Here is a 26712-nt window from a genome sequence, read left to right on the forward strand (position 1 = left end):
TGAGTCCAAAGGCAGGCAGAATTCTCTTACTTGGGGAATGGTCAACCTTTTCTGTTCAGGCCTTCAGTGGATTGGATGTGGCCCACCCACCCCAGGGGCAATCTGTTTTACTCAGTCTACCACTTCAACTGTTAATCTCAGCCAGAAACGGACACACCCAGAGAAAAGTCTAACCAAACATCTGGGCACTCCACGGCCCCAGACAAGCTGACACCTAATTAGCCATCACAATACCCTACCCCTACCTCCCTAAATAAAGCACCAATCTTAGCTCTTAAAAGATCCAGTTTAATTTAGATTTTAGTATTGAAATCTAAGAACTGAAAAATATAATTTTAAGATCCCTGTGAATGCCTCTATGAAAAGTACAAGGTGTTTCAAAATGTAGGTCTGACCTCAAAACGTCGTACTGCATTCTCTCCTCAGCCAGGTCAGTTGGAGAAAGCACGCACAAAGTGATAGTAGTTAATCTTGTCTTCTCTGTGAGGGCACAGCCTGATCAACTGCGGGAGAGAGCAGAGAGCAGGTGAGACAGAGCTGCAGGGCCCACTTACTAATAACCATCCCCAGCCTTTGTAAACCAGGTCAGAGTTTAAATCAGCGGATTCTAAAATGCTCCTGTGAACTTGGCAGGTAGGTCAGACATAATCCCCATCTTCAACTGAATGAAACTGAAGCTCAGAGGGAGTCAAGGGCCTGCGGGAGATTTCAGGACTCACATTTATAAGAACACTGTCATTTCCAGAGCACTTTTAATTATTTTTATATTCAAATACGAGCTTTGTCCACCCGGTCTGCATAGAGTAGAACTCTTAAAATAGCAAGTTGCTGTTATCACAGGATAATAGAAGAATCTAGTTCCATCACTGCTCACTTGATCTTTGCCCAAAGGCAGAGAAGCCTTATGTCAGTGCTCAAACCATGTCCTCTGAAGCTCCGCTGTGGGGGGAGTAGCCTGATCTGCTGAGGTTACCTTTACATGTGCAAATCATTCTTGCCACCCACACCTTCCCCACCCCACTGACCGCAATTCCTTTGTCAAGGTCACAAATAGCACAAATGACTTTAAAAAAATCAAAAGCTGGGCATGCTGTCCATCTGAGATTTGGGAACCTAAATGGGCATTTGCCCAAGTGAACACGTTCTTTTCTACCTGCCCTCTTCCCCTCCCTGCTGATGTTCCAATATCTGAAAAATCCTCTTCTCCAGCGCCACACGACAGCCTTCCCTAAATGAGTCTTCACTTCTGAACATCCCTTTTTGCTAAAAGATCTTTAAGAAGGTCTAAGCAGGCTTTTTATCAGGGAGAAGTCTCAGTAATAAGTCACAGTCATTGGCAACTGTGGGAGAAATTTTGGTCTGAGTTCCAGGGAAGCCCTGGCTAGAGGGATTTCTAATGAAACAAAGGCAAAAAACCCCCTCTGCAACTCACTCATGAAAATTCCCAGAGGACAGTGTCCATGTCCTTCCTCTGTGTGCAGCTGGCCCTGGGCGACCCATTCCTGACAGACACGGCTGCCCTGGGCGGTGGTCACGCCCTCTCCCATGCCCACTGTACTGCTGAGCTACCGTAAGCGCTGGCTGGGAGGGTGGCCAAAGGCTGCCCCCCATCCTACTCAATACCGTCACCTTTGAGTCTCCCCTCGGGCTGCCCCTCTGGGATCACGACTGCAGCCCTCCTTCGGCGGACATGGCTTATCTGCCACGCTGTTCAGTCTAGCCCATACCCACGTAAAGACAGGCCCTACCGCAGCCATGAGCAAAGAACCCCAACGCGACAATCAAGGGGAAACACCATAGAAATCAGGGCCGAATAGGAGATCTGATTCAAACATCTTAAATTTTACCGTTAAAACCAAATACACCCACAACTGCCTCTGGGAGAGAACAAACGGGTGTTCACAGCCTCTGCAATCAACCCAGAAGGGTGACTCCTACTGACCTCCTTAATCAAGGAATCATCGATTGGCAGGTTGAGAGAGTCACAGATTTTAAAGAACATCTCTTTGTCAACATATCCTGAATCTTCCTTGTCATAAATTTGAAAGGCTTCGCGAATGTTGTCTTTGCACGGATGATCTTTCAGTTGCTTCTGGATTGTGTCTATTAATGCCTCCAGTTCTTGCACACCTGGATCCTCTTTAGTTTGCTTGCTGTAGAGAAAGGAAGGAAATGCCTGGGCATCTTATTTATCCTTGACCAGTCTTAGCTCAGTGACCAAAGTTCTCCTTTGGTGAAGTTGGGGCAGCTTCAAACAAACGGCTCTGGCACGGAGCTGACCAATAACTGGACACCTGCCCCGGGGGTTGGCTGATGATGGCTGGGGAGCCCAGTCAGGGGGGTATGAGCTGACGCTCAGCCTCCCCGGCTGCCACCTGTTAAATCTCTGCACCACAAAGAGCCACATCTACCGCCGCCACCTCCCCAAGCTCGGTGTTTGTGTGAGTCACCCACTGCTGCTGAATGCTGTTGCATCATCTGAAGATGAATGAGTTTTTAAAAAGTTTCACACATCATTATGTATGGTGACTAACATAAGATAATAAAATTTTAAAAAGTTACATTCACACAGTCAGAAATCTCGCACTTTTAACATGTTCTCTCCGGTTCACTCCAAATTTTATGAAAGATGGTGGATTGAGAAGGTGAGGCTTAGCATTTACTGAAATGAAGAGAGATGAGTAACCCACAGCACTAGAAAGAGGGAGAACTCAGAAAGCACTCCTCCCTATTCAACGATGAAAAAACAGACTCGAAGACCTTAGAGACTTATCCCAGATGTCCCAGCAGAGGCAAGACCAGAACGGACATCGCACTCAGGTTCTGACGTGTTCTTTCAAGTACATCCAGCCACCCCTCACCGAGCCCTCTCCCTCCACACCATCATAATATCGGTCCCCCGTGGCTTTCCTGTTCCTATTTCCTCCTGCATATAATATTCGAAAGGTTCACTCTTCCTAACGGCCTCTATTAACTTAATTCCCTTTTGACCCACTGGCAATTCTTGCTGGCGAAGGTACAAAGTGCTAGAACCTTTCAGGAACAATTTGGAAAACATGAAGCAAAAGCCCAGCAAAGAATTCCAAGTAATTTATCCTAAGGAAATAATCATGAGTTGTATACAAAGCTACAATCTAATAAAGCTGTGTTGAGACAGCTAAAGGTCTAAAAAAATCATCCCCAAATCAGGAATTGGTTAAACAATATCCAAAAACAATGAGGCAATATAATAATAATGCAGCATGGACAATGTTGCAGCTAGAGTAGACAGATCTGTTAGTGAGAAAAATCAAGGTGTAAAAGTGCGTACAGAAGGCTACATTTTGCATAAAAGTTGTGAGGGGAATAAAAACATTTAAATTGCTTATATTGTGCAAAGAAACTCTGGGAAGGTATTTTAAAACCAATGAAACAGGTAGTTACGTATGGGGAATGGAGGGTAACAAGCAGGTATGTGTATATATAAATAAAACTCATGTGAATGTAATATGCACTCAAAAAATTATCAATGCTCCATAAAACATTTCATATCAGAAATGTTCATGATACACTATCAAATGCAAAGAGCTAGTTAAATTTATTACAGGATTTTTCTATTTTCTAAATTTTTACTCCCTGAATGTTATTTATTCTGGGCATGTATTACCTTTATAGTAAGACAAAAACAATATATATTCTAATAAAAATGTCTAGTATCTAAATGCTGTCTGGCATTATTTATTATTGAAGCAGGATATGTGTATCTGATGGGTATACCTCCAATCATACATACTAAATTATGCATAACTGCCAGGAAGCTATTTTCGTGGCAGAAAGCAATCAAACCTCAATCTTGCATATCTTCCCAGGAGTTAGAGCCATGGAGCATATATATTTAAAATGTGATCATCCAGTCATTTTGGGAAAGAGAAGATAACTCTCCCTTCCGTGAAGGGGCCAGATGTTCATACTGCTTCATACAATATGGAAAATGCCCATGCCATCTGCTGTCTTTGAGCACGATGGAGTAAACTGAAACAGAGCTTGCAACAGGTGGTACTATTTAAGACAGAGCTGGTGAAAGTTACAGCCCCTACTTAATTGAGGGGGTGTAAACCAAGACCCATTTTCTAGGAAAGCTGCAAGACCCACATGTTAACAAAGGAACACAAGGGCTCAATGATTATCCTTAACGGGACTGCCAACTGAGAGAGATGGCTGGGTTCCCAACACGCAAGGTGTAGACTCTGTGCCAACCCCTCCAATGCCCTTCTTTTACTTTCCATAAAAGCAAACATGAGTTTTATAGGGTGATTGAACTCCCATAGGTAAGAAAGACATCATGGTTTTCATTCTGCTCTTAGAATATTTTCCTAGGAGCAACCTGGCAAAACCCTCTACTTAGCAAGAGCTAAATGGAATTCACATATTTTCTTCAACAGCAAAGAGACTTCAATCTTGTTCTTTCTCATATTTTGCGGGGGTGGGTAGCGGGCAACTCTTTGATGTGTTAGAACTTTAAAGTGTGGCCATTTCCATTGCAAAGATTCAGTGTCAACCCCTTGGCCTGACCTTAGCTCTTGATCCATGATCCAAGGTCTCCCCTTGGTCCCAGTGAAGGTAGACCCACTCCCAGGACAGGCAGTCCCTTGCTCGGAGAGCTTCAGGTAGTCAGGAAGCTGAGTAACAACAGTCTCAATTTCTTGCTGCTTTTCTCTGTTGAGACAGAAGAAATTATAGTAAAGACTATGAGCTCCGAGTCTGACTGGTTCAAAAGCCGTTTTACCACTGAAAGGCTACATGATATTGAGTAGATTAGCTAATTGCTCTGTGCTTCAGTTTCATTATCTGTCATATGGGAGCTTTGAAAGGAAGTTACCTCATAAAGATTGTGGTGAGAATTACATGAACTATTACATATAAAGCACTTAGTACCTAACATAGACACACGCAAATGTCAGCTTTGAACATAGTTCTTCTGACAGTCCTAGGAGAAGTATTCTCTCATCTAACAACTATTTATTGAACATGTATGGCCCAATTCTAGAAGGAACCTATCTCTAATAAGGACCCTGATCTCCAGAAGGAAATTAAGACATGGACTTTAAAATTACTCAAAGAAGGGAGAAAATTACCATCACCATGTAGAGGAAGTACAAAGCCTGAGAGGATCAGGAAGGGCTGAACTAGGAGGTGGCATTTGACCTAGGCCTTGAAGGATGTGAGGGCTTGGACCTGCAGAATGAAACAAAGGAACTGCAGACTGGGAACAGCCTGAGAAAAGGCATGAAGAAAGGAATGCTGGAGCTTAGTATAATAAACCTGTTTGGGGTGCAGAGTATGTGGAAAGGTAAACTGGAACTCTAAGTTAGATGGTCATTTGGAGACACACTATGGAGGTTCTTAGATACCAGACTAAGAACTTTAGAGTTTTGTTTTTAAGTGATGGAAATCTCTTAATAATAAATATGATGAAGAAATCAAAAAAAGGTCAAAAGGGAAACCAAAAAATATCTTGAAACAAATGAAAACGTAAATACGACATACTAAAATATGGAATGCAGCAAAAGCAGTTCTAAGAGGGTAGTTTATCACAATAAATGTTTACATTAAGAAAAAAAGGATCTTGTGGTGCCTGGGTGGCTCAGTCAGTTAAGTGTCCACCTCTTGATTTTGGCTCAGGGTTGTGAGATCGAGACCTGCATTTGGGTTCTGCGCTGGATGTGAAGCATGCTTAAGATTCTCTTTTTCCTCCTCTCCCTCTGCTCCCCATCTCCCGCTCATGAAGGGGAAAAAAAAAAAAATCAAATAAACACCCTAACTTTATACTTCAAGGAACTAGAAAAAGAAAAAACTAAGCAAAAAGTTAGCTTCTGGAAGGAAATGATGAAAGTCAGAGCAGAGTAATGATAGAGAAGGTCCATGAAACTAAGAGCTGGTTTTGTGAAAAGATAAACAAAATTGACAAACTTTTAGCTACAGTGAGAAAAAAAAGACAAAATCAGAAATGAAAGGCGATATTACAACTGATATCACAGAAATACAAAGAATCATAAGTGATCATTATGAACAATTATACATCAACAAATTGGATTACCTGGAAGAAATGAATAAATTCCTAGAAACAAAACCTACTAAGACTGAATCATTGAGCTAGAAAATCTGAGCAGACCAGTAACAAGTAAGGAGGTTGAAATTGTAATAAAAAAGCCCAGGACCAGATGGTTTCACTGATGAATGCTACCTAGCATTTAAACAAAAGTTTATACCAATCCTTCTCAAACTCTTCCAAAAAAACTAAAGAGAAAGCAACACTCCCAAACTCATCTTTTTTTTTTTTTAAAGATTTTATTTATTTATTTGACAGAGAGGCAGTGAGAGAGGGAACACAAGCAGGGGGAGTGGGAGAGGGAGAAGCAGGCTTCCCACTGAGCAGGGAGCCCGATGCGGGGCTCGATCCCAGGACCCTGAGATCATGGCCTGAGCCGAAGGCAGACGCTTAACGACTGAGCCACCCAGGCGCCCCACTCCCAAACTCATCTTATGAGGCCAGCTTTACCCGGATACCAAAGCCAGACAAGGACACTACAAGAAACTTAAACACCAATATCTTTCATGAACATAGATGCAAAAATCTTCAACAAAACACTAGCAAACGAAATTCAACAGCACGTTAGAAGGATCATATGCCATGATCAAATTATATTTATCCTTTGTATGCAACGATGGTCCAACATACACAAAAATCAATAAATGTGATATATCACATTAACAGAATGAAGGATAAAAATCATATGATCATCTCAATAAAGAAAAAGCATCTGACAAAATTCAATGTACTTTCATGATAAAAACCCTCAACAAATTAGGTATAGAAGAAATGTACCTCAACATTATAATGGCCACATATGACAAACCCACAAGCTAACATCCCACCCAATAGTGAATAAGACAAGGATGCCCAGTCTTGCCGCTTGTATTCAACACAGACCTGGCCAGAGCAATTAGGCAAGAAAAAGAAACAAAAGGCATCCAAATACAAAAGGAATAAGTAAAATTATCTCTGTTCACAGATGACATGTACTATGTACAGAAAACCTTAAAAACTCCACCAAAAAAATGTTAGAACTAATCAACAAATTCAGTTAAGTTGCAGGAAACAAAAATCAGTTGTGTTTCTATACATTAACAATGAACTATCTAACAGAAAAAATATAAATTCCACTTATAATAGCATCAAAAGCAATAAAATACTTAGGAATAAATTTAAGGACCTGAAAGACAGGTACACTGAAAACAAAGACACTGAAATAAATTAAGGCACAACCAAATGGAAAGATATCTTGTGTCCTTGGATTGGAAGAATTAATAACTGTTTAAATGTCCACACTATCCAAAGTGATGTACAAATTCAATGCAATCCTTATCAAAATTCCAATGGCATGTTTCACAGAAATAGAAAAAAACAATCCTAAAATTTGCATGGAACCACAAAAACCCCCAATAGCCAAAGCAGTCTTGAGAAAGAAGAACAAAGCTGGAGGCGTCACACTTCCTGATTTCAAACTATCATTACAAAGCTACCGTAATCAAAACTACGCGGTACTGGCATAAAAAGAGACACATAAGCCAATGGAACAGAATAGAGCCCAGAAATAAGCTCATGCATATATGGTCAACTGTCTTTGACAGGGTGCCAAGAATACACAATGGGGAAAGGACAGTCTCTTCAATAAATGGTGCTGGGAAAACTGGGTATCCAGGCAAAAGAAAGAAACTGGATCCCTATTTTATAGAACTCACAAAAATTAACTCAAAATGATTGAAGACTTAAACACAAGACCTGGGACTGTGGAACTTTTAGAATTAAACAAAGGAAAAAGGCTCCTTGACATTAGTCTTGGCAGTGATTTTTTTTTGGACACCAAAAATACAGTCAACAGACTTAAAACAAACAAGTGCAACTACATCAAACCAAAAAAGTTTCTGCACAGCAAAAGAAATAATCAAAATGAAAAGGCAACTTATGAAATGGGAGAAACTATTTACGAACGGTCTCAGTCTGTTCGGGCTGCTATAACAAAATACCAGAGACTGGGTAGCTTATTAACAATAGAAATTTATTTTTCTCACTTATGGAGGCTAAAAGTCCAAGATCAGGGCACCACAGATTCCACATGGTGGCTGGTGAAGGCTCTTTTTGGTTCATAGCCAGTATCTTCTCACTGTGTCCTTACATGATAGAAGGGGGCTAGCAAGTTCTCTGGGGCCTTTTTTTTTTTTTTTTTTTTTTAATAAAAGCACTAACCCCATTCATAGGGTTCTCATGACCTAATCACCTTCCAAAGGCCCTTCCTCTTAATACCATCACATGACCTCTTAATATGGATCAGGATATCAACTTATAAATTCTGGGGGGACACAAACATTCAAACCACAGCACAAACCATATATCTGATAAGGGGTTAATACCTAAAATATGTAAGGAACTCCTACAACTCAATAGCAAAAAAATAAACAATCCAATTAAAACATGGGCAAACAACCTGAGAAGACATTTTTCTAAAAAGGATATACAAATGCCAGTGGGGGGGGAGCGCCTGGGTGGCTCAGTCGGTTAAGTGTCTGCCTTCGGCTCAGGTCACGATCCCAGGGTCCTGGGATCGAGCCCCACATCGGGCTCCCTGCTCAGCAGAGAGCCTGCTTCTCCCTTTCCCTCTGCCTGCGGCTCTGCCTACTTGTGCTCTCTCTCTGTCAAATAAATAAATAAAAAATATCTTAAAAAAAAAAAAATGCCAGTGGGTACATGAAAAGATGCTCAACATCACTAATCATGAGGGAAATGCAAATCAAAACCAAAATGAGATATCACACCTGTTAGAATGGTTATCATCAAAAAGACAAGAGATAACAACTTGGGGAGGAGGTGGAGAAAAGGGAACTCTTGTACACTCCCACTGTAGGTAGGAATATAAATTAGTATAGCCATTATGGAAAACAGTTATGGAATATCCTCAAAAAATTAAAAATAGAACTATCATAGTATCTAGCAATCCCACTTCTGGATAGATATCTGAGGGAAATGAAATCAGGATCTCAAAGAGACATCTGCCCTCCCATACTCACTGCAGCATTATTCACAATAGCCAAGAAATAAAAACAATCTAAATGTCCATAGATGGATGGAGTTTAAAAATGTGACACATATATAAAAAACATGGCACAATGGAATGTTACTCGGCCAGAAAAAAGAAGGAAATCCTGCCATTTGTGATAACATGGATGAACCTGAAAGATACTGTGCTTAGTGAAATAACCCAGAGAAAGACTAATACTACATAATCTCAATTATATGTGGAATCTAAAAAAAGTTGAACTCCAGGGGCTGGGGGAAGGGAGTGATGTTGGTCAAGAGTACAAACATTCAGTAACAAGATGAGTAAGTTCTGGAGGTCTAATGTACAGCATTGGGGCTGTAGTTATAGTTATACCGTACTGTATACGTGATATGTGCAAAGAGATCTAAAGCATTCCCACCACACACACACACACACACATAAATGGTAGCCATGTGAGGTGATGGATGTGTTAATTAACTTGATCGTGATAGTCATTCACAATGTATATCAAACCAACATATTGTAGATTTTAACTAAATACAATTAGACCTCAACAAAATTGAGGGGAAAATAGTCATATGATGAATTTGGAGCCAAGTTCCAGGATGACTGGTCTGATAACTGTACGTGAAGTGGAGTAAGGGAAAGAGCGGATATAGGAGGATACATCAGGAGGTATCGCGGACGCTGGGGTAAGCAGGGATGGAAGTATGGCAGACGCTGGTAGTTGCTCTCCTCTTCCTACCAGAGCCCTTATTTTGTTTGGAGCAGCAGCTAGGAGTGGCTGAGTGACACAGCCCAGACAATGAGATGTCTGCAGAAGTTGCTAGGTGGGGCTCCTAGATAAGCCCTTTAAAAACAGGAAAGACATGCGTGAGATTGGCTGTTCAGTCTTTTACCCTTTGTCCTTCCCCTTCTTCCTGCCTGGACTACATAGATGCAATGCTGGAGATGGAACATTCACTTTGTGGCCACAGAGTGAAAAGCAGGAGGACAAAAACTACTTGCTAAGGATATCTGAGAAGAGAGAGGAAAAGTGTCAAGTCTCTGTTGGCATTGCAAAGCCACCACACCAGCTCTAGACTGCTTCCCTCCAGATGTTGTATTCCAGGAGGAACACAAAACTCCACTGGGTTAAGCTAATGTAAATTTGTTTTTATTATCATGGGCAGACAAATGCAGCTTCTAACTGAGTGCTTTAAATTAGGAAATGGTGGGGAGAATGAATAGGAGAAGTCAGAGGCAAGACCTATTATAGAATAAAAGAATTTGACATATTGAATATGGTGCAAAATAAAAGAGGTCAAAGGTATCTCCAAGGTTTCAAACCAAGGTAAATGGAACACTGATGTGATTAAGAGAAAGTGGGCAATTAACATTTATTGCTTGCCTCCTGTGTGTGCCAGACTCTACAGTGGCACTTTACATACGTTATCACAACTCACCGTTATCACCACTATTTGAGACAGAAAGAAGGAAGAAGAAAGAAGGAAAAGCAGTTGTCCCAGAAAGATAAAAACAACAATGGCCTCATTTTTTTGTTGTACAAATTGTGAGGTACTGTGGCTCAGCCAGATGAAGATACACTGAACAGGCCAATAGGAACCTAGGACTAGAATCAGGAGAATGGTCAGGATGGAGAACTTATTTAGACACTGTGCAATGAGATAAGATTGTCAAGAGAGTTTAGCAAAAGCAAATAAAGGGACCAAAAAAGGATCTCGAGAAACACCAACCTAGTAGACAAAAAGTAGCAAAAAGATACAAAGAATAGGCTTCCAGAGAAGTAGCAGGAGTCTGATCAGCGACTCTGACTTTCTAGAACTCAAAAGAGGGTTTCAAAAAGGGGATGGTAAAGACTTCCAGGGAAGATGGTGGAGTAGGAGGGTCCTAGGCTCACCTTGACCCATGGATACACCTAGATAATACCCACATCAATGTAAATAACCCAAAAACGACCCGAAGAATGGCAGAACAGATGTACACAGCTAAATGTAGAGAAGAGGCCTCATTAAAAGGGTAGAAAGGGCAGAGATGTGGTTAGGAGCCAAACAGACCCACAGGACTCTCTGTGGGAGGGAGGGACTCCACCAGTGTGGACAGGAGAGGAGCAGATCCCACACCAGGTGCCTCAGGCACAGGGGACTCACAGGGGGAAGATGAATCCCCATAACATTTGGTTTTGAAAACCAGAGGGGTCTAACAATCAGTAGAACTTAACATCTAGAACTTTAAAAATCAGCAACTTGGCTCTGGGAGAGCCAGGAGAGCAATAGGAAACTGAGTCCCTGCCCTTAAAGAGACAGCACAACAAAGAACCCCACTGAGATACAGCATAGAAGCAGCAGTTTGAAAAACACCTGGGGTATAAAGAAGGGCGATTTGTTTACTCATCTCAGAGTGTGTGCTGGAGGGGCAGGGATCTTTGGGAGACTTCCTTAAGAACAAAAGAGGAGGGGGTCTGGGTGGTTCAGTCGATTAAGTGGCTGACTTCAGCTTAGGTCATGATCTCAGGGTCCTGGGATCGAGCTTCACATAGGCTCCAGGCTCAGTGGGAAGTCTGCTTCTCCCTCTCCCTCTGCCCTCCCCCCACTCATGCACACTCTCTAATAAATAAATAAATAAATAAAATCTTAAAAAACAACAACAACCACAAAAGAGCAGTCATCATTCGCCCCTCCCCAAAATACAAGGACACCTGTGGGAACCTGGGCAGCACAAACACTCTCCACCTAGCTTGCTAACAACACACCCCATCTGTGGGTTCTCCTGCAGACATGACCTTTCCATCCTGGCCTGGGCAGGAGTTTTCCTACCTCCCCCCACACTCCATGGATGGCTCTAGGTCTCCTTACACTGAAAACCAGCATGGACCCTGTTGGCATAGTGCAACCTGCCCCCTCCAACCTGACCTTGGCATGAGCCCATCCCAAGTGGTGCCACAGACTGGCAGGGTGTAAGCAGCCCTGAGAGGGCCCAGCACCACTCCAAACTGACTCCTGCCCCAGGGAGAGGGAAGATAACCACACACACCATTTGGACTATGGCCCCAGCAGTGGGCTGGGGCCAGACAGCTGGTCTGACTATAGACCCTGCCCACCAACGAAAGTTTCTCTGTGCACAACACAGGAAGAATGCCCTGCAGTTTGGTGCTACCACAGCTCTGGCAAATGCCTGGTCTGACTCAAGTCCAAGGTGGCTCCAGACTGGCCCACCAACACCACAGGGACCAAACACTGCCCACAACAGGCAAAGAGAACCACTGCAGACAACTGGATTGAAGGCAAGAGACACAGAGTTAGACAAAACAAGGAGACCAAAGAATATGTCCCAAATGAAAGAACAGGACAAAATCACAGCAAGAGAGCTAAATGAAACAGAGATAACCGATATGCCTAACAGAGAATTTAAAATAATGCTCATAAAGATACACTGAACTTAAGAGTGGATGACCTCAGTGAGACCTTCAACAAAGAGATAGAAAACATTAAAAAGAACCAATTACAGATGAAGAACCCAATAACTGAAATAAAATATATAATTATATAAATATATATTAAATTTATATATTAATAATATACATTATATATTTTATACACTAGAAGGAATAAATACTAGACTAGAACAAGCAGAAGAACAGATCAGTGACCTGGAGGACACAGTTATGGAGAGCAATCAAACTGAAGAGGAGAGAGAAAAAAATAATAATAAAAAATGAAAATAGATTAAGGAACACAAGAACACCATCAAGTGTAATAACATTCACATTATAGGGATCCCAGAAGGAGAAGAGAGAGAAAAGGTGGCAGAAAATGTATTTGAAGAAATAATAGCTGGAGACTTCCTGAATCTGGGGAAGGAAACAGAAATCCTGATCCAGGAAGCATGGAAAGCCCCCAACAAAATCGACCTAAGGAGGTCCACACCAAGACACATAGTAATTAAAATGGCAAAAAGTAATAATAAAGAATCTTAAAAGCAGCAAGGGAAAAGAAAACAGTTACATACAGAGAAATCCCTATAAAGCTATCAGTTAATTTTTTAGCAGCAATTTTGAAGGCCAGAAGGCATATATTCAAAGTGCCAAAAAAAAAAAAAAAAAAAAGCCACAACCCTGCATTCAAGAATACTCTATGCAGCAAGCCTATCATTCAGGATAGAGAGAGAAAGAGTTTTTCAGACAAACAAAAGTTAATGGAATTCATCACCACTAAATCGGCCCTGCAAGAAATGTTAAAGCGGACTCTGAATGGAAAGGAAAGACCATAAGCAGGATTAAGAAAAGTAAGAAGCACAAAAGCAGTAAAATTAAGCATATCTATAAAAATCAGTCCAGGGATAAAAAATAAATAAATAAAAGGATGTAAAATAGGATACCATACACCTAATCATGGAGGGGAGAGGAGCAAAAATGTAGTGTTTTTAGAATGGGTTCAAACTTAAGTGAACATCAACTTAATATAGAGTGCTATATGCAAAAGATGTTATATACAATCCTAATGGTAGCCACAAATCAAAAACTGGTAATAGGTATGCAAGAAATGAAGAAACATGAATTCAAGTATATCACTAAAGAAAGTCAGTAAACATGAGAGAAGAGCACAAGAAAGGAACAGAAATGAAATACATGAGGAGGGCACATTCTGCATGGAGCACTGGGTGTTATGCACAAACAATGAATCATGGAACACTTCATCTAAAACTAATGATGTAATGTATGGGGATTAACATAAGAATAGAAAAAAAAAAAGAAATGAAATACAAAAACAATCATGAAACAAGTAACAAAATGGCAATAAGGACATACCCATCAGTAATCACTTTGAATGTAAATGGACTATGCTCCAATCAAGAGACATAGGGTGATAGAATGGGTAAAGAAGCAAGACCCAGGGGTGTCTGGGTGGCTCAATCAGTTAAGCATCCTACTCTTGATCTCAGCTCAGGTCTTGATTTCAGGGTCATAGTTCAGCCTCCACATTAGGCTCCATTAAAAAAAAACAAACAAACAAGACCCATCTATATTATGCTGCCTATAAGAGACTCATTTCAGATCTAAAGACATATACAGATTGAAAGTGAAGATCCGGATGGAAAAGCATTTATCATCTAAATGGCAGTGAAAAGAAAGCCAGGGTAGCAATACTTGTATCAGACAAAATAGACTTTATTTTTTTATTTTTATTTTTATTTTTTTAAAGATTTTTATTTATTTATTTGAGACAGAATGAGAGAGAGAGAAAGAGAGCACATGAGAGGGGGGAGGGTCAGAGGGAGAAGCAGGCTCCCTGCCGAGCAGGGAGCCCGATGCAGGACTCGATCCCGGGACTCCAGGATCATGACCTGAGCCGAAGGCAGTCGCTTAACCGACTGGGCCACCCAGGCGCCCTAGACTTTATTTTTTTATTATGTTTTTTAAGATTTATTTATTTGAGACAGAAAGAGTGCAAGCAGGGAGAAGAGCAGAGGGAGAGAGGAGAAAGACTCCCTGCTGAGTGGGGAGGCTGACATAGGGCTCGATTTCACGACCCTGAGCTAAAACCAAGAGTGGGACACTCAAACAGCTGAGCCACAAGGTACCCCCCAAAATAGACTTTAAAACAAAGACTGTAACAGAGACAAAGAAGGACACTATATAAAGGGAATAATCCAACAAGATAACAATTATAAATATTTATGCACCCAACATGGGAGCACCCAACATAAAGCAGTTAATAACAAACATAAAGGAAGTAAACAATAGTAATGCAATAATAGTAAAGGACTTTAACACCCCACTGACATCAATGGATAGATCATCCAAACAGAAAATCAACAAAGAAATAGTGGCTTTGAATGACACATTGGAACAGATGGACGTAAGAGATATACTCAGAACATTCCATCCTAAAACAGATTACGCATTCTTTTCAAGTGCACATGGAATGTTCTCCAGATAGACTATATGTTTGGCCACAAAACAAGTGTCAACAAATTAAAAAAAGACTAAATTCATACCATGCATCTTTTTTTTTTTTTAAACAATTTTTTTTTTTTTAAAGATTTTATTTATTTATTTGACAGAGAGACACAGCGAGAGAAGGAACACAAGCAGGGGGAGTGGGAGAGGGAGAAGGAAGCTTCCTGCTGAGCAGGGAGCCCAATGCGGGGCTCGATCCCAGGACCCTGGGATCATGACCTGAGCCGAAGGCAGACGCTTAACGACTGAGCCACCCAGGCGCCCCACCACGCATATTTTCTGACAACACTGTGAAACTAGAAATCAACCACAAGAAAAAAAAGTCCGAAAAGAACCCAAATACGTGGAGGTTAAATAACATGCAGCTAAACAATGAATAGGTCAAACAAGAAATCAAGGAAGAAATAAAAAATGCATAAAGATGAATGAAAATGAAAACACAATGGTCCAAAATCTTTAGGATGTAGCAAAAGCAGTTCTAAGAAAGAAGTTTATAGCAATACAGGCCTCCTCAAGAAGCAAGAGAAATCTCAAATAAACAAACTAACCTTAAACCTAAAGGAACCATAAAAAGAACAAACAAACTCCAAACCAGTAAAAGGAAATAATAAGATTAGAGCAGAAATAAACAAAATAGAAACTAAAAAAACAGAACAGTACAATGAAACCAGGAGCTGGTTCTTTGAAAAGATCAACAAAATTAATAAACCTTTAGCCAGATTCATTAAAAAAAAAAAAAAAGGACTCAATATCAGAAATGAAAGAGGAGAGAAAACTGACACCACAGAAATTCAAAGGACTGTAAAGGCATATTTTTTTTTTAGAATATTCTAACAAATCAGATAACCTAGAAGAAATAAATTCCTAGAAATATATGACCTCCCAAAACTGAATCAGGAAGAAATAAAATTGAATCAGTAACCAAAAAACCCTCAACAAAGAAAAGTCCAGGACCAGATGGCTTCATAGGTGAATTCTACCAATTTTTTTTTTTTTTTTTGAGAGGGAGACGGGGTGGGGGAGGAGCAAAGGGAAAGGGAGAGAATCTTAAGCAAGCTCCATGCCCAGCACGGAGCCTGACTTGGTTGGTGCTCAATCTCACAACCCTAAAATTATGACCTGAGCCAAATCAAGAGTCAGACACTTATTGCTTCTCAACCTTTTGGCTAAGATCAAGTAAAGAGTCAGACACTTAACTGACTGAGCCACCTAGACACTCCAATTCTACCAAACATTTAAAGAAGACTGGGTGTTATATGCAACTAATGTATCATTGAACTAATCATCAGAAACTAATGATGTATTATATGTTTGCTAGTTAAATTTAAATAAAAATTAAAAAAAATAAAGACGAGGGCGCCTGGGTGGCTCAGTTGGTTAAGCAACTGCCTTCGGCTCAGGTCATGATCCTGGAGTCCCGGGATCGAGTCCCGCATCGGGCTCCCTGCTCGGCAGGGAGTCTGCCTCTCCCTCTGACCCTCCCCCCCCTCTCATGTGCTCTCTCTCTCTCTCTCTCTCTCTCTCATTCTCTCTCTCAAATAAATAAAGTCTTCAAAAAAAAAAAAATAAAGACGACTTAATACCTATTCTTCTCAAACTATTAAAAAAAAAAAATAGGCAAGGAAAGCTTTCAAATTCATTCCACAAGGCCAGCATTACCCTGATACCAATACCAGATAAAAAACATTCCAAAAAGAGAGAGAGAGAGAACTACAAGCCAATATCTCTGATGAGCATAGATGCAAAATTCCTCAACAAAATATTAGGAAGCCAAATCCAACAAACCATTAAAAAAAAAATCATTCACCATGATCGAGTGGAATTTATTCCCAGGATGCAAGCGTGGTTCACTATTCACAAATCAATGTGATACATCACATCAATATGAGAAAAGATAAAAACCATATGATTATTTCAACAGTTGCAGTAAAAACATATGACCAAGTACAATATCCATTCACGATAAAAATCCTCAACAAGGTAGGTTTAGAGGGAACATATCTCAACATAATAAAGGCCATTAAAAAAAAAAAAAAAACAACCCACAGCCAACATCATACTTAATGGTGAAAAACTGAGAGCTTTTCCCCTAAGATCAAGAACAAGACAAGGATGTCCACTCTCACCACCTTTATTCAACATAGTACTGGAAGTGCTAGCCATAGCAATTAGACAAGATAAAGGAATAAAAGGCACCCAAATTGGTTAAGAAAGAAGTTAAACAGTCACATTTGCAGATGACATGATACTATTTATAGAAAATCCTAAAGACTCCACCAAAAAACTACTAGAACTGATATAGAATTCAGTAAAGTCACAGGATACAAAATCAATAGACAGAAATCCATTGCATTTCTATACACTAATAATGAATTAGTTGAAAGAAAAATTAAGAAAATAATCCCATTTACAATTGTACCAAAAATAATAAAATACCTAGGAATAAACCTAACCAAGAAGGTGAAAGACCTGTACTCTGAAAACTATAAAACACTGATGAAAGAAATTGAAGAGGACACAAACAAATGGAAAGATATTCCATGCTCATGGACTGGGAGAACAAATATTGTTAAAATGTCCATACTACCCAAAGCAATCTACAGATTTAATGTAATCACTATCAAAATACCAACAGCATTATTTGCAGAACTAGAATAATCCTAAAATCTGTATGGAACCACAAAAGACCCCAGATAGCCAAAGCAATCCTGAAAAAAACAAAACTGGAGCTATCACAATCCCAGATTTCAAGATATACCACAAAGCTGTAGTAATCAAAAGTCTGTACTGGCACAAAAAAAGACCTATACATCAATGGAACAGAACAGAGAGCCCAGAAATAAACCTGCAATTATATGGTCAATTAATCTTTGACAAAGGAGACAAGAATATGCAATGTGAAGAAGACAGTCTCTTCAATGTATGGTGTTGGGAAAACTGGGAAGCTACATGCTAAATAATAAACAAACAAACAAACAAATAAATATATTAAAGACCTAAATGTGGGACCTGAAACCATAAAAATCCTAGAAGAGACTATAGGCAGTAATTTCTCTAATATCAGCTGTAACAACATTTTTCTAGACAGGTCTCCTGAAACAAGGGGGAAAAAAAAGCAAAAATAAACTATGGGACTACATCAAAGTAAAAAAGCTTCTGGACAGCAAAGAAAACAAAACTGAAAGAAACTGAGAAAACAGTTTCTTTCAGAAAAAGAAACTGAGAAAACAAAGAAAACTGAAAGACAACCTACTGAATGGGAGAAGGTATTTTTAAATGTCATATCCAATAAAGGTTTAGTATCTAAAATATATAAAGAACTTATACAACTCAACACCAAAAAAGCAAATAATCCAATTAAAAATGGGCAGAAGATCTGAACACACATTTTCCAAAGAAGACAACCAGATGGCCAAGAGACACATGAAAAGGAGCTCAACATCACTCACCAGAGAAATGCCAATCAAAACTACAATGAGATATCATCTCACACCTATCAGAATGGCTAAACTCAAAACCCCAAGGAAGAACAAGTGTTGACAAGGATCAAGAAAAAAAGGAACCCTTGTGCACTGTTGGTGGGAATGCAAACTGGTTCAGCTACCATGGAGGTCATACAGTATGAAGGTTTCTCAAGATAGTAAAAATAGAATTACCATATGATGTAGTAACTCCAGCACTGGGTATTTACCCAAAGAATGTGAGAACTCTAATTTGAAAAGATTTATGCACCCCTGTGTTTATTAATTACAGCATTACTTACAACAGTCAAATTATGGAAATAACCCAAGTGTCCATCAATAGATGAATGGATAAAGAAGGTGTGATATACACACATATACACACGTGCACACACGCACACATACACAATGGAATATTACTCAGCCATAAAAAAGAATGAAATCTTGCCATTTGCAACAACATGGATGTAGCTAGAGTATAATGCTAAATGAAAGAAGTCAGTCACAGAAAGACAAATATCATACGATTTCACTCATATGTGAAATTTTTTTTTTAAAGATTTTATTTATTTATTTGAGACAGAGAGAATGAGATACAGAGAGCATGAGAGGGAGGAGGGTCAGAGGGAGAAGCAGACTCCCTGCCGAGCCGGGAGCCCGATGCGGGACTCGATCCAGGGACTCCAGGATCATGACCTGAGCCGAAGGCAGTCGCTTAACCAACTGAGCCACCCAGGCGCCCTCATATGTGAAATTTAAGAAACAAAACAAACGAACACAGAATAAAAGAGACAAATGACTTTTGAATTTAGACAACAAACTGGTTACCAGAGTAGAGGTGGGGGGCATGGGTAGAATAGATGAAGGGGATTAAGAGTACCTTTATTGTAGAATGTCCAACGGAAAAAAGATGGTCTCTTCAACAAATGGTGTTGGGAAAATTGGACAGCCACATGCAGAAGAATGAAACTGGACCATTTCCTTACACCACACACAAAAATAGACTCAAAATGGTTGAAAGACCTATATGTGATACAGGAGTCCATCAAAATCCTAGAGGAGAACACAGCAGACATTTTTCCAAAGAAGACATCCAAATGGCCAACAGACACATGAAAAAGTGCTCAATATCGCTCGGCATCAGGGAAATCCAAATCAAAACCTCAATGAGATACCACTTCACGCCAGTCAGAATGGCTAAAATTAACAAGTCAGGAAACGACAGATGTTGGCAGGGATGCGGAGAAAGGGGAACCCTCCTACACTGTTGGTGGGAATGCAAGCTGGTGCAGCCACTCTGGAAAACAGTATGGAGGTTCCTCAAAAAGTTGAGAATAGAGCTATGGTATGACCCAGCAATTGCACTACTGGGTATTTACCCCAAAGATACAAATGTAGTGGTCTGAAGGGGTATGTGCACCCCAATGTTTATAGCAGCAATGTCCACAACAGCCAAACTATGGGAAGAGCCAAGATGGCCATCAACAGATGAATGGATAAAGAAGATGTGGTGTATATATACAATGGAATATTATGCAACCATCAAACCCCCCCCGAAATCTTGCCATTTGCAACGACATGGATGGAACTAGAGGGTATTATGCTAAGCGAAATAAGTCAATCAGAGAAAGACATGTATCATATGATCTCACTGATACGAGGAATCCTTAATCTCAGGAACAAACTGAGGGTTGCTGGAGGGGTGAGGGGTGGGAGGGATGGGGTGGCTGCGTGATAGACATTGGGGAGGGTATGTGCTATGGTGAGCGCTGTGAATTGTGTAAGACTGATGAATCACAGACCTGTACCTCTGAAACAAATAATGCATTATATGTTTAAAAAAAAAGAAGATAGTAGGAAGGGAAAAATGAAGAGGGGGGGAATCGGAGGGGGAGACGAACCATGAGAGACTATGGACTCTGAGAAACAAACTGAGGGTTCTGGGGAGGGGGAGGCGGAGGGATGGGTTAGCCCGGTGATGGGTATTAAAGAGAGCATGTACTGAATGGAGCACCGGGTGTTATACGCAAACAATGAATCATGGAACACTACATCAAAAATTAATGATGTAATGTATGGAGATTAACATAATAAAATTAAATTTAAAAAAATAAAGAGTACCTTTATTGTGATGAACACTGCGTAATGTATAGAATAGTAGAGTATATTGTACACCTGAAACTAATATAACACTATATGTTAAAATTTTTTAAAAAAGAAAATAAAGCAATGGAATAAAAAAAGGGGAGGGCGATGGTAAAGAGTGACTTACATGTAGATCAAAAAAGGCTAAACACTAGACCAGGGACTTGGCAAACTACAATAGTTCAAAACCAACCTGCTGCCCGTTCTAAATAAAGTTTAATTGGCATTCAGTCACACCTTCATTTACACATTGTCTATGACTGCTTTCACCCTGGAAGGGCAGAGTTGAGTGGTTCTGACAGATGGTATGGCCCACAAAGCCTAAACTATTTACTACCTGTCTCTTCACTAAAAATATCTGCCATCCCCTGTCCTACACTAAGAGCTCCCTACGCTCTCATATATTTGCCTGAGCATTTATTAAGGTCTGGCACAAGGCACAAGCTCACGTAGCTGTTGAATTAATGAATTAATGAATTAATGAACAAGAGACCATTAGATTTGGAAGCAATCGATGACCTTCAAGAAAGCAACTTATGAAGCATGGATGCTGAAGCAGTCAGAAAGGAGGTGGTTACAGGCTCAAAACAGAAGAATGAAATTTGGAGAAATGGGAGCTACTTATCTTTGACAAGAAGGTAAAGAAAAGGTGAGTAATAGTTCGGAAACTTTCTAAGGTGAAGAGTGAGAAAATGGAAGGAACTTACCTTGGATCATTTGATCTCATATTTAAGACCATATTCAATTTGCAAATTGAATATGGAAGAACTTGGGGCATAAAGAAAAAATGAGAATATTTGGGAATGTCTATATGGGAAAAGTGGCTAAAAGTGAAAAAGGATGAAAAAGCTCACTGAGCAGGGGAGGAGCGTCACCTCAAAGATGACAGCACAAATGGGGATGCTAATTAAACAATGATATATGAACACATGGAGATTTTGTGTAGAGGGGTGGATTTATGAGCATTTGTTTTTTTGTAAGTCTGAGTTCCATATACCACAGCGAGGACCCAAAACCCAAAAGGACTTCAGATAAAGTCAATACTCAATTACCTGTGCACTTTTTAATTTTCTGGCTCAGAGAAAGAAAATGGGTAACTCCAAATATTATCATCCTGTGATTGACACTTGACATAAGAAGTCCTCAGGTCTGACAAGTACTCGAGAAACCCTTTATTATTCTTAGTGATGATTAGTCAAATAAAGGATCTGTAGCTCCTTAGAGCAGGTTCTTGATCAGATGGGAGGAGTTAGGAGCCAAAGACAGCATGGCTAGAAGACATGGAAGGTGCGGCATCTGGATTCACATCATTTTTCTCTCACTTATCTATCTGACCCATCAGAAGAGAAAAGAGGGAAGATGAGGGTCAAAACAGGGACAGCAATGTAACTCTTTAACTCAGAACTTGAATTTCTCTTTATTTTTATTGGTATCTTAATCTAAGTGCCACACACTATCTTTTCCTCATTACTAAATCGGGAAAAAGAAAGAGATTCTACTGGTAGTAGACCAAAGCAAGAACCTTTCCAGTGTTGCTGGTATTTGCATAGACATGGGGAAATTACAGAAAAAACTTTTGAGAAGTACTTGAATTAGATATACGACCATGAATCTCCCCTTGGCCCTTAAGGCTGCCCGGTCACCAAACTGTGCTTCTCTAGAACATGGGCCTCCCACTTTCCTAGACAGCTGCCATATTTCATTAGGCCTTTGACATTTGTTTCACATTTTTTATATGTCTGGAAGTAGGAGGCATTTTTTAATTGATGGCGAATGTCAGTTATAATTGACAGTTTATTTCTTAGTAGATAAAATAACACTATGCATTTATTTTCATTTTATTTTTATATTTCAGTGATATAGTCAGTAGAATGGTACAATTCACAATTCTTCACTCTCCTGAAACCTCCAACATGTTCCCATCCTTATTCTTCCTATGGCACTATGACTCTGAAAACAAGATGCTCAGAAGGGCCCTTCCACCATATCCACCCACCTCCCAGGTGCTGCACCCACACACTCCACCTTCCTGCTTGTTGCCATAGATCAAGGTTTCAAAGAGTAATTCTAGGACTTCCGGAGGCTCCTGAGATCCTTTTGGGGTCTGTGAGGTCAAAACTATTCTCATAATAATACGAAACCAGTATTATTTGTTTTAACTTTTGTTTTCTCACAAATGCACAATGGAGTTTTCCAAAGGTTATAATGATGAATGATACCACAGCAATCTGAATACAGAGGCAGATGAAAATCCAGCTGTCTTCTATTAATAAAGTCAGACATTAAGGAGACTTGCAGAAATGTAAAACAAGGCCACTCCTCTATTTTTTTTTGTTTGGAAATATAGTTTTTTTTTAAATTTTATTATGTTATGTTAGTCACCATACATCATTAGTTTTTGATGTAGTAATCCACGATTCATTGTTTTTATATAACACCAGTGCTCCATGCAATACGTGCCCTCCTTAATACCCATCACCAAGCTAACCCATCCCTCCACCCCCTTCCCTTCTAAAACCCTGTTTGTTTCTCAGAGTCCATAGTATCTCATGGTTCATCTCTCGCTCTGATTGTCCCCCCTTCATTTTTCCCTTCCTTCTCCTAATGTCCTCCATGTTATTCCTTACGTTCCACAAATAAGTGAAACTATATAATTGATTTTCTCTGCTTGACTTATTTCACTTAGCATAATCTCCTCCAGTCCCATCCATGTTGATGTAAAAGTTAGGTATTCATCCTTTCTGGTGGCTGAGTAATATTCCATTGTATATATGGACCACATCTTCTTTATCCATTCATCTGTCGAAGGGCATCTCGGCTCTTTCCACAGTCCGCTCTCCCTGCGGACATTGCTGCTATGAACATTGGGGTGCATATGGCCCTTCTTTTCACTACATCTGTGTCTTTGGGGTAAATACCCAGGAGTGCAATTGCTGGGTCATAGGGTAGCTCTATTTTTAACTTTTTGAGGCACCTCCACACTGTTTTCCAAAGTGGCTGTACCAACTTGCATTCCTACCAACAGTGTAAGAGGGTTCCCCTTTCTCCACAACCTCTCCAACATTTGTTGCTTCTTGCCTTGTCAATTTTTGCCATTCTAACTGGTGTAAGGTGGTATCTCAGTGTGGTTTTGATTTGAATTTCCCTGATGGCTAATGATGATGAACAGTTTTTCATGTCTATTAGCCATTTGTATGTCTTCTTTGGAGAAATGTCTGTTCATGTCTTCTGCCCATTTTTTGACTTGATTATTTGTTTTTTGGGTGTTGAGTTTGAGAAGTTCTTTATAGGTCCTGGTACCAGCCCTTTATCTGTAGTGTCATTTGCAAATATCTTCTCCCATTTTGTGGGTTGCCTCTTTTGTTGACTGTTGGAAAATAGTTATTTTTTTATAAAACATTATTTATGTTAACATGGAATGGGTTTATTATTTTTTGAAACAAATTAATGAATATTCTTAATTTCTCAGATATAATTTTTATTATGGTAAATACGGATAGATATAAACCACACACACAAAAACTCTTTGTGGTCCTCCCTAATTTTTAGGACTAGACTGGTGCTCTGAGACCAAAGAGTTTGAGAACGACCACCAGATGAATGCTTGGTGCTTCTATCTTAAAGCCCATTCCTCCACCAGGTTCCATGTCCCATCTCTCACACACACTCCACAAAGCTCCCCTCTTACACATATGTCAGTTTCCCTCTCTGCACAGTCATTCCCATTTATGTATAAACATGCTGTTTATTTTATCTTAAGAATAAACAAAAACTTCTCCTGTTCCTCTATCAGCTACTGCCCATGTCTCTTCCCCTTTGCACAAAACTTCCTCCAAAAAGTTGTCCATACTTTCAGTCTCAAATTCCTCTCCTCCCATTCATTCTTTTTCTTTTTTTCTTTAATTTTATCTCCATATAGTTGACACACAGTTAGTTTCAGGTGCACAACATAGTAATTCCACAAGTTTCTACCTTATGATGTGCTCACCACAAGTAGTTGCCATCCTCCCACTCTCTCTTAAATCCCCTCCCATTAGATTTTCCTGCTCTTCCCATTCCCCTGAAGTGGGGAGATCCCACTTGGATCCCCCCACATTGTTAAGTCCCCATTTGACAAAACGAATCCTGTCTTCCTTGATATACAGGCAGCTGTCCCTTTGCAGGGCTCTGATAAGGGTGAATTTCAGTTAACACTGTTTAGTTAAATAACCCAGTCCCTCAACAACATGGTTCAAATTCCAGTTACTGCATTTATTAACTGTGAGGAATTACAGGAAGCACAAACTCACTGTCGGGCTGCTCAGTGCACCGACCACCACATAAACAACTCATGCACAGTGAGCAGTGACAATCATCTCATTTGTTTCAAAGTCTGTCAGCAACTGGCCACCAGGCATCCGTTTTTTAGCTCGCAGATAGACAGCAAAATGTATATTTGAAATGAATCACTGAAAGAGGAAATTGGCGAAGAAAAGTGAAAGTGAAGCAAAGACACAAAAGTGCTAACACTGGATGTAGAAATGGAATCTAACATAATGGAGGTACAGAAGTAGCCACCTGGGAACGGGGACTGTCAGCGCAGTGCTCAGCTAGGGGAAGGGCGACTTAGGGCCTGAATGAGGACAGGGGGTACGTGGAAAGGACAAGCGTCTCCCAGATGCATTGAGAAACTTCACATTAAAAGAACTCTCAGAGGTACTTCACCGTTGTTAAAGGAACACGAGGAGATATTTCACAACATCGAAAGCAAAAATAATAAAATGTTGAAAGTTGATCCAAAATTAGAAAGGAATATGCCAATTTGCCAAGGCATAGAAAAGATATTTGCTCCGGTTATGTGACAAGAACGAGGCAAGCAGTGTTCAACCTTGTCTCGGCAAGTTTATTTTACAAAGAAGTAAAACACTTTAATTCTTGATGTTGCCAATTTTTTTTTTTTTTAAGACTTATCTTAGAGCAAGTGTGCATGCGAGTAGGGGAAGGGGCAGAGGGACAGGGAGAGAGAATCTCAAGCCGACTCTCTTGCAGTAGCGCAGAGCCCGATGAGGGACTCGATCTCACACCCCTGAGATAATGACCTGAGCCGAAACCAAGCATCGGACGCTCAACTGACTGAACCACCCAGGTGTCCCGCCTTTGTTTTAAAAAATTAGTGTACTAAACGCAAATTGGTCTTACTATTTTTTCACTTCCTTATACATATATAACCATCAGAGTTTTTCATGTTTTGACAGAAATTTTTAAAGGTCCCAGAACAGTAAATTTTCCCATCGATTATTAAGACTGTTTGGCATGGTTGCTTTTAGAGTTCGGAGCTTCATGCAAAGGGAGGGCGGCCTGCACTTCCCTCATCTGACTTCCAGGCCACCACACCCACTTGCTTCTCTTCCTGCCTTGCTAGCTGACGTCCCAGTCTCCTCTCTCAACACTTACTGTGGGAGGACATCAGAGCCCAGTTCTGGGAGCTATTCTATTTGCACCACTCCCTTAGAGATTTCACCCGGTCCTGTGGCTTGAAACATCATATATATGCCAACAATTTCCACATTTACATCCCCAACTTAGACCGCTTGCCTGAAAGCCAGATTTATATATCCAATGGCCAGCTCCATCTGGATATGCGTAGATACCTTAAACCCAGGATACTGTTAGAAGATGGAGGAGGGTCAGTAAAGTATCCTCTATAATGTAAAGGCACTTTAAGACTGAAAAACAAAGCAAGCCACTCCATCCCATTTACGTAGTTTCTTTCAGGGTAACTTACAGGGGGGATCAGGGAGACGGATCCAGACAGGAATGATCCCGGCAGCACTCGGCCATACTCGGCCATTCTCAGCCCCTCTTCTCCACCCACTCAGGACTTCAATCCCCAGCTTTTATGGAGCAAGGGGCATGGTGGTGAGGTCACAGGGCAGCTATCTAAAGTGGCGCCATTTGTGCACCAAAGGATCTCTACTAGTTACCTAAAGTGGGGCCTTCTGTGGGCCAGCCATCTCTACTAGTTACCTAAAGTGGGGCCTTCTGTGGGCCAGCCATCTCTACTAATTAC

The 26712-nt window shown here is 40.3% G+C and overlaps 1 protein-coding gene across 1 annotated transcript in view; it reads right to left on the reverse strand.

The window, feature by feature from the left end:
• Positions 1-431: 431 nt before the first annotated feature.
• The window catches only part of EFHC1 (EF-hand domain containing 1), a 65378-nt gene continuing 39097 nt past the window's right edge, over positions 432-26712 (reverse strand). The window contains exons 10-11 of the mRNA XM_021692077.1: positions 1943-2153; positions 432-503 (exon numbers count right to left, since the gene is read on the reverse strand). Coding sequence (XP_021547752.1) covers positions 432-503; positions 1943-2153 — 283 coding nt within the window. The remainder of the gene's footprint in view (positions 504-1942; positions 2154-26712) is intronic.

Source organism: Neomonachus schauinslandi, chromosome 8 (assembly GCF_002201575.2).
Source record: "Neomonachus schauinslandi chromosome 8, ASM220157v2, whole genome shotgun sequence".
NCBI lineage: Eukaryota > Metazoa > Chordata > Mammalia > Carnivora > Phocidae > Neomonachus > Neomonachus schauinslandi.